The 9,638-nt window shown below is 48.6% G+C and overlaps 1 protein-coding gene across 1 annotated transcript; it reads right to left on the reverse strand.

Annotated features, from left to right (window-relative positions):
- Positions 1 to 618: 618 nt before the first annotated feature.
- Positions 619 to 4,328, reverse strand: LOC147028997 (uncharacterized). Its single transcript, XM_085879902.1, has 2 exons — positions 1,355 to 4,328; positions 619 to 1,248 (listed from the first exon to the last, which is right to left on the reverse strand). Exon 1 carries the CDS (start codon positions 4,273 to 4,275, stop codon positions 1,849 to 1,851), a length of 2,427 nt encoding a protein of 808 aa, XP_085736028.1. The 5' UTR covers positions 4,276 to 4,328; the 3' UTR covers positions 619 to 1,248; positions 1,355 to 1,848.
- Positions 4,329 to 9,638: the final 5,310 nt, after the last annotated feature.

A 9,638-nucleotide genomic window follows, 5' to 3' on the forward strand; every position in this document is an offset into this window, starting at 1 on the left:
GTAAAGCTGTTCAAACAGAGTGATCAAAATGCTCAAAGTAGAAGGTGGTTAGGATTTCCATCCCTGTGATTTACAGAAACCTCCGCAATGACGTTTATGAATATGTTGAAGGTGAATTTCAAATATTACATCCTGACGAGTGGTAAAGAGAGCAGAAAGCAACACCACCTTACTCTTACTCATTCAAAACGATGACTTTTTTTTAACGAGAGTTAAGTTTGATGTAATATGATTAATTGGCCACCTGGCTTTCAAAAGGCGTAATTGATGATAAATGTATGGGCCACAAACTAACAAGGTGGCTAATAGAGAGGGGGCAGAACAGTCGATCAAGGCTTGAAAGCAGAGACCAAAATCCCATCTGCAATGAAGGAGCCACTGGCCTTACATTGAGCTTGGGCTCCGGCTGAGAGAGCCATCATCGATGCCCCTGTTTATGTATGCAAAGAGAAAGTGAAACGTCAATGAATATGTTCTCACGTGCAATAATGGGCAATTATTGGTGCAATGATATTAGCAAATCCATATTGAACCAATAAATCAATCGAGATTCAGATTTTATTTTACTCAATAAATTACTGAGTGAGTGAATGGTGCTGTGAAACATTCCTACAACTCCCACTTGCCATTCAGGAAGCATAACACCCACGACTCATCCCAATCTGACCCAACAACTGTCGTGGAAGATGATATGCTCATCACAGATACACATTACCAACAAGTGAACCTGCTGCTGTCTGTCGCGATATTATTATCAGAAGTTTTCATTACGTTTAACCAGCATGACGGTCACACACGTGCTGTAATGACAAACCAAATCAGACACTGTCATTCATTGTCCAAAGGATCAAATGTCAGTCTTTACATGGCATTCATTTAATGAAAACCCTTGATTTTAATGATAATTTAATTGCTCACACAGATAAAAACAAACAGCTGTTCTCCCGTCGTGCGAGTCAGCAGGTAATGCAAAGCATCAGCATGTTTTAAAATCATTATGTTCTTGCAAAATCCTGGGAGCCAGCTAATGAGAAGGTGCCCACAACAACACATTTATTGCATCGAATTCTGCATTGAAACTGAGAGCTCATATTACAACATGAGCAAAAGCCAATCATTCTCCTACTCCTTCTATACAGGTATGGCTGGAAAGGCCTCTGATTTGGGGACAGGTTGGCTGCTTTCCTGACTTCTTGACAAACTCCCGCTCCGATACACCACTCACTTTGTGTGCTGTAATAAGTCATCCTGCAGATACAAGTCACACTTAAATATTATTGAAAACAGCACTACAACTGCAATGGCATATTGACGAACAGAATGGGAAAGAATCAAGGTACGTAGTGTACTGTACTGAAATGGGAGATGCTTAGCAGGCAGACACGAAGCGGAGGAACAGTCGAGCCGGGCTGTGTTGCACGAGTGCGAGCGCGGGCGTACTGTGCCCGCGGCTCCCCTTTATTCCGTACTCGGCACACTCACGAGCCGGCCGACTCCAGCATTACTACGACGCCTCAGATGGCATGCACACCTCATATCCCTTGCCGACCCCCACGGCCACCTCCCATCATCACGCCCACCATGCAACATCACCATGCCCTTCCCCATAGGCCCGCAGACTCCACCACACTCCTCCCCCCTAAAACTATGATTATTAACTGATTACCATTACAAGAAGCATGCAGAACACGAAGGACTTCGTATAATAATCATGGAAATAAAATGAAAATAGCAAAGTATAATAGCACACCACATCATATAATGTGTCGATGCGAGCGAGTGGAGCAGCAAAGGTCAGGTCTGACCGCGTTACCGATATGAAGCAGCAAAATGAGAAGCACAGCAGCATTATGCAGCAAAAACGCCCCCAGGCGGCCCATGCTGACATGACCCTGGCCAAGGTCGTAACGACCTCTCGAGCCAACCTCCTCCGGCCCCATCAAACGCCTCCGGCCCCCTCCCCCCAGGCAGACCCGACGTAGATAAACATCCCGAGGCCGGCAGCCCGCTATCTGGAAGTCGTGGCACCAGCCTTAGACCTTGGCCGGGGGCACTGAACAGCGCCGCTGGCTGCATGCATTTAATGCGCCAAAACAACTCACGCACCACAATCAGTTGAGACGCCAACGCCCGTCCCAACGGCCTTGAGCGAACACAGCGAGTTGCGCTCGCAATCAGAGGTGGGGGTAACGCCGACCAGGGCACCAGTCTTGGTTCCAAGTCGATCTCCGAGACCCACATGGCCGCTAGACGGGAGCAACTCCACTTAAACCACACTGCAATCATAGGCTCGTTATAAATCATTACGAATAATATTCGAAGCATCGCAAATTCATTTTTCCGTACAGCGCGCTTTTTTGATAAAATCCCAGCACATGACAAAGCAATTACCTGCGGCCCGGGACAGTGGACGGCCAACTCAACCTTTTTATTTGCCACCACCGCCCCTGAAGCCCCTACATCACATTGATCATAATCCAACTCCCATTGACTGATCTCCGCCACATCCACTTTTACACGAGAACTGCTGGCATTCATTTCAACAACATTAAACTGCATCACTAGAGCAAGGAAAAGCACATATGCCATGAACAACAACCCACAACCCGCATCACGAGTCCGCTCCTTGGTTGTCGACTCGATGTTGTGACTCGCGACTCCCTCCAACGCCACAGGCCCATCGTCACCTGTCGAAGCTGCCTGCATCACACCGACGCGCATTGCCTCACGAACCCTGCCACAGCGCGGGAACTCATCGCGAGCGAAGAGCGGGAACTCATCGCGAGAGCTGATACGGCTCTCGCCGCCCGCCAGAGCCTCGCCCTCGGTACTCGACGAAGGCCTCGAAGAGAGTACTGGCACATCTGGAGGTACGAACCGGAGACCCAGTCCGAGATGCGCCAGCCAGTCTCGACCCAACAGGGGGGGCCCCTCCCCTCGTACAACGAACACCGAGAGCTGGGCGCGTCGATCTCGGTAGCGCACTGAGACATCGGCCCTCGCAAGCGGTGCAATCGCCTCACCGGTGTACGTGTATAACGACAAGGCCGTCTTGACCAGGCGAATACCGCGAAGACCACGAGCCGCCCGCTCATCCATGACCGACACTGCTGCCCCGGTATCCACGCAAAACACAGTCGGTTGGCCATTCACTTCGACCTCAACCGTGAAAGGCGTCGTCATCTCCGAACCAACGGAAAACAGACTCAACCGTGGTTGCATCTCCCGCTCTGGCTCGCCGGCATTGTCAGGCCCCGGTTGCAGGCCGATCTCCAGGTCACTGGGGTCCTCTCGCACCTCGTCATCCAAGACCCCAACGGAGGCCCCCGCCATCCAACACACACGCTTCAAATGTCCCACCTTGTGACAATGCAAACACACGGTGTTCTTATATGGGCACATTTGTCGCAGGTGCGGACCCCCACACCCCCAGCAGCCGCGGAAAGTCCCTTCGCTCCAGGTGCGACCGTGCTGCGGTGCCCCCTCGCTCCAGGCGCAACCGTGCTGCGGTGCCCCCTCGCTCCTGGTGCGACTGTGCTGCGGTGCCCCTTCGCTCCCGGTGCAACCGTGCTGCGGTGCCCCTCGTCCCGCACCGCCAGGCGCGCGTGCGAGCTGCGACACTTGAGCCACCGCTCGGACTCCGGGCTGCGTGACTCGCGGCACTTGTGCGGTTACCGCATTGACTTCGGGATTAGCCGCCATACTCCAGCTGGAGCTACTCATTGCGTCCTGGCCAGCAATGGCACGGACATCCGTGAGCGTCTGCTCGACAGACGAAGCAGTCACGACCGCCGAGTCGAATGTGATGTCGGTTAATCGCAGGATAGCCGCTACCATCTTTGCGTCTCGCAGACCAGAAATAAAACGATCTCTGAGCCTTGTCGGACGCTCCTCTGCCGTGAATTTGCAAGGCACAGCCGAATGCTTCACTCGTGCCACGAAGTCCGCCACGCGCTCCTCGCCACCCTTAGCGAGATGATCGAACTGGAACCGCGCGAGATGTAACGACTTCTCCGGCGCCAAGTGGGTCTTCATTTTCACCACGATATCCTGAAAGGATAGCACATCATCACTGGGTCTATTTGGAGCCACCAAATCACTCAGCAGGCGGTAGTGCTCCGTTGATAGCGAGGCGAGCAAGATCGCCTTGCGTTTCTCTTCATCCTCTACATCATTCGCCCGAAAGTAGCAACCTAACTGTTCAGAAAACAACTCGAATTCATCTCCCCCGAACACGGGTACACGTCCGTGTGCCGTGCCGCGACCTTCCGCCATGCTCCGTGAGACACTTGGCTCCGTAGCTTGGAACCGCCCTTACACACGCCGATCCGCAGATCCTCGTTCGCCAACTGTACTGTACTGAAATGGGAGATGCTTAGCAGGCAGACACGAAGCGGAGGAACAGTCGAGCCGGGCTGTGTTGCACGAGTGCGAGCGCGGGCGTACTGTGCCCGCGGCTCCCCTTTATTCCGTACTTGGCACACTCACGAGCCGGCCGACTCCAGCATTACTACGACGCCTTAGACGGCGTGCACACCTCATATCCCTTGCCGACCCCCACGGCCACCTCCCATCATCACGCCCACCATGCAACATCACCATGCCCTTCCCCATAGGCCCGCAGACTCCACCACACGTAGAAGAGATCATGGATCCATGGGTGAGCGCACGGTGTAGTGATGGGCAGAAAATTTGAAAGACTGAAGTGAGGAGGACAAAACAACCGACACAGGGAGACGATTCCACAATTGGGAGGACAAGGGGGAAAATTAATGCAGGTGGGTTATCAACCTGGACTTTGGGAAGGTGAGCAGGTGAGGGTTTCTTGAGGAATGTGTGCAACCTAGGGTGGCATGGAGATGGTATTGGGAGGAGAGGACAGGAGGAGCAAGGCCATGTCACGGGTTGAGACATAATGTTGTAACTGAAAATTTCCCATTTCCTGCAAATCGCTAATGAAAGATAAATAGTGTTGAAAGACATGTCGAGAGCCATTTTATTCAATTTAGCCAAAAATGCAGTAACAACATTATGTCTCTCAACCCGCGATGTGCAAGCTTTATAAAAAAAAATAGAGCATCAACTTGCCGTCGGGAGGAGAGTGATAGTCCTTTGGAATTTCAAAGGTGTGGAAGGCCTTGTTTTCTTTTTTTGACTGCCCCAGAAAGAGCAAGGAAGGAAAAAGGAGCACCATCCCAGAGTGGGGAGCCATACTCCGTGTAGCTCCCGATGAAATATCTTGAACATGTCAAATCCAAAATCACTCTAAGCAGTTAACTCATTTGCCCAATACACTCACATAACTTTTTGTCTCATCCCAAACGAATGCTGTTTCCTTGTGCAGAAAATGGAGGTTCATGAAAAAGTGAGGTGACAGAATGTAGAGGGACAACATACTGGTTGTGCGGAGTGGTTGTCAGTCATACACAATGAACAAGGAAATAAATGGATGAACAGAAGATGGAAAAGGGAGAAGATAACCTACTTGTAAAATAGGTGGCCATTGGGAAACCTAATGGAAGAAGTAAAATCGAGGTTAGCTTGTGAAAGATGACATAAGATGATTGGGAACTGCTGACTTCAATTCCTGGAAGAGGGAGTGAGATTGAACTGACTGAAAGATGGTTCCATAAGCGAATAAATCAGATCTAGTTGAGCAATGACCCTAAGTTTTCATCCATTGAACTACAAAAGTAATCCATTGAGCGACCATCAATGACCTTGCAGTGGGCCATGAGAGGTTTAGATTTGGCAAGAAAGGACATGACAACTCAGGGTAGTAATGTCCTGGGTGTCATTGCTATGCTTGTCCTCGATTCAACAGCCTACCAGGGGTGTTCTGGCTCATCATTTTTTACCATTTTAACTTATTCCAATATTTATCCAAAAAAGCCCAGCACACCTCTACTCATAGTCATCTATAAGATTATTTTCAAGAACCTGCCTTAAAACAAATCGAAATATTTCGAAAATAATTATCTTTTATAGATACTATCAAATGAAACCCGTCACTTCGCTGATGGGAACATTAGGTAAAGCAGAGGGTGGAGAGGAGGGAGAAAGAGCGAAGAGGGGTGGGGAGGAGAGGAAGGGGAGGGTGAGAAAGTGTGGGTGAAAGTGAGGAGGGGGGAGGAAGAGTGAAGAAGGGGGAGAGTGAGGAAGGGGGAGCGAAGAGTGAGGAAGGGGGAGCGAAGAGTGAGGAAGGGGGAGCGAAGAGTGAGGAAGGGGGAGCGGAGAGTGAGGAAGGGGGAGAGTGAGGAAGGGGGAGAGTGAGGAAGGGGGAGAGTCAGGAAGGGGGAAGAGTGAGGAAGGGGGGAAGAGTGAGGAAGGGGGAAGAGTGAGGAAGGGGGAAGAGTGAGGAAGGGGAAGAGGAGAGTAAGGAAGGGGGAGGAGGTGGGAGGGGAGAGAGTTGGGAGAGAGGGAGAGGAGCAAGAGAGAGGAAGAGAGGGGAGTGAAAGAGAGAATGGAGAGAAGAGAGGGGTGAAGGCAGGAAGAGCGAGGAAAGGGGGAAAAGTGAGGAAGGGGGGAGAGTGAGGAAGGGGGAAAAGAGTGAGGAAGGGGGGAAATAGTGAGGAAGGGGGTAGGAAGATTGAAGAAGGGGGAAGAGGAGAGTAAGGAAGGTGGAGGAGGTGGGAGGGGAGAGAGGTGGGAGGGAGGGAGATGAGCAAGAGAGAGGAAGAGAGGGGCGTGAAAGAGAGGAGGGAGAGAAGAGAGGGGTGAAGGCAGGAAGAACGAGGAAGGGGAAAGGTTGATGAAACGGAGGCAGGTGGGGGGGGGGGGGACAATCGGTTTAGTCCATCTATCCCTTCTATCCATCCCTTCCCTTTGTCTATCCCATTCATCATTCCCTTCCTTCCCATCCATCCATTCCTTCCTTCCTTCCATTCAACCATTAATAAGGAATGACAGGCTTAGCACTACATAGATAGTATGACACTACATTACACAGCACAGGCAGGTGATCATGCAGATGGATAGCATCCGATCCGTCACATTGAACACCTCCCAGAGACACTCAAAAATATCAAACTATGTCCGGATTAGAGAAATCAATACTTTTTTTTAGTAGTTGGAACTGCTGCTAAGTTCAATTCTGGAGCTTAAGTTTTGTAATTCGGCTTCGTTTAAGAGATTCTCGAGGTTATGGCATGTGCGGAATGAAATAAAGCCATGAACGCTGGCTTCTCCCGGTGTTTATAAGCATTGCAGTGTACCCAGCGACTCGTAGGTATGATGATCAAGCATTCTATGAAATAAGTGTGGAAAGTGAAAAAAAAAAACTTCATCGTTAACAAATCGTTGTGGCCTGTTCCAACTTAAGGCATTGTTGAGCATGCTGAACAAAATGGCAAATTAAGACCCCAGTGAGGTAACCCAGGATGTGCCTTCAGATCCCATCGAGGGCGAGGTGTCTGAGGATCGCCTGATAAAATATATAATTAAATAAGGCCATTAATTATCTACAAAAGGAGTGTTTTAATTCACCCAAATACACAATTTTCACTCATGGACTCCTTTAGAGTCCCCTTAGTATGCATGCAAAGTTTCAAGCTGCTAGGTTTCATGGTTTTGAAGTTATGGAGGAGACACACATCCACACACTGACAGAAATTTTGCTGTACGGAGATAAAGGGCTAGCCCATATTTACAAGATTAATATGTATGCACAACTGATTTGAATTGTCATGCGACATACAAGAACATTCATGAGATTTGTGACATTTACCAAATTTGAACAAAATCAGACCATGCATGGCTGATAAATGGTCGGGGACACTTCTAAGTAACAAAATGGCAGTCAGTTAGCCATCTTGGATCTTATCTCGAAAAACAAAGACATGCATATATAGGCCATCATTCATTATCTGTGTGCAAAGTTTGAACAACATTGGTAAATGCACGTCCGAGAAATGGTTGAGGAAGCGTTCAACATCAGGTGTTTTTTTGCAACTTAAAAAGGTCCACTAGTCTGCAATCTTTGATCGCATCATGAACCAATATGATGTGCATATGTATGCCATCATGTATTGTCTTTGTGCCAAGTATGAATAAAACTGGTCCATACATGTCTGAGATATGGTTGCGGACACACGCACACACGTATACACGGACATGAAAAATCGAGACCAAATACATTAGCCCCCGTTTCGGACTAAGTCCAATGTGGGCTAATAATCTTGATAGCAAAAGGGGGAAAAAATGACTGATGTTTGACAATATACAACTACATCTTTGGAGCAAACAACAACATTTATTTTGCATTTGATACGATTGGAACGGTTTTTTAAGGATCTTAAGCTCGTAGTGGAGCTGCCACACACACACACACACACACACACACACACACACACACACACACACACACACACACACACACACACACACACACACACACACACACACACACACACACACACACACACACACACACACACACACACACACACACACACACACACACACAAACACACACACACACACACACGAATGTTTGACGAGACAAACACAGCCACTGAACTTGGAGAATATGTGACTTTTGAAACGATGAAATCCACCCCCAGGATGTTCAGCATGCATGCACAGAAGCCCCTCACAATGGGGGTCATCGTGGCAGCTGAACGTACATAATGCATGCCAAATAAGGATTGGAACCTAATATGGCTCAAAAGACTTCCTTTCCACAATGAGAGACTTGGAGAAGTTTCTGAACTCGCCGAAAAAGCTGATAGCTTACAGGTCCCCGTACTGAAAACTCCCGAGGACGTGGACCGGAACAAGTCCTGAAGGTTCGCAGATGGGCGAGTTATACCCAAGCCTTGGAACATCGCTTACTAGTCAGTGGATTGTGAACATTGCAGGATTATCTCGTGTGGGGCACCTGACAAGGGCCTCCGAGATGACAAGGGGCCCCCACACGACCGATCCTGGTTCACAATCTTTCAAGACGGCCCCCGAGGGTGGGGTCTCACTTTGCCGACAAACGCGTCACTTTGTGAGTGGTGATAAACACAACGGAAAAGGGAATGCTCCATCTCATGGAGCACTGTGACGCACTGTGACGCACTGCAAAGAAAGCACTGTAACGTAATGAATCGATTAATAATGTTTCCCCTGATGTTTAACATGACAGGGACTATTACAAAATTAGGGAGTGAGGTTCGTATTCGTAGAGAAAGCAAGTGGGATAATAACTATGTTTAATATCAACAAATACAACAATAATCACAATAAAATTTGCATAATACCTAACGTTAATACATATCGATATTGTTCAGCAAATCCACACTACAATTTATTGTACGATAACAAAACACCCCCTCATTAGTAAATGGACTAACCCATCCATGTGCATGGCAGAATGTTGTGGGTTTTACAATCAGAACACCTGTCTCAAGGATGAAACAAAACTACCCCAGTCATGATAAAAAAAATTTTAAGCTCAACAACGGCAGAAAAGGGTGAAAATCACCCGAAATTAACTTTTTTCATCACACAAACGTCATAACCAGAAAAGGGTCCGAGGCCGAGCATATGTGCTGAGGTGTGTTCCTTCACCAATCAGCTTGTAGAGTGCTCACAAAGTGGCTCAAACACTCAAGCAAGCAGTCCAACAAAACGGTTGATGAGGAACGGCTGGC

This window comes from Eptatretus burgeri, chromosome 4, assembly GCF_056783735.1.
Source record: "Eptatretus burgeri isolate ZD-2024b chromosome 4, Ebu_testis_v1, whole genome shotgun sequence".
In the NCBI taxonomy this organism is placed as follows: domain Eukaryota; kingdom Metazoa; phylum Chordata; class Myxini; order Myxiniformes; family Myxinidae; genus Eptatretus; species Eptatretus burgeri.

What these genes read in the sequence shown, in the direction of transcription:
- LOC147028997 (XM_085879902.1), bottom strand. Translation starts at nt 4,275, where the DNA reads ATGGCGGAAGGTCGCGGCACGGCACACGGACGTGTACCCGTGTTCGGG.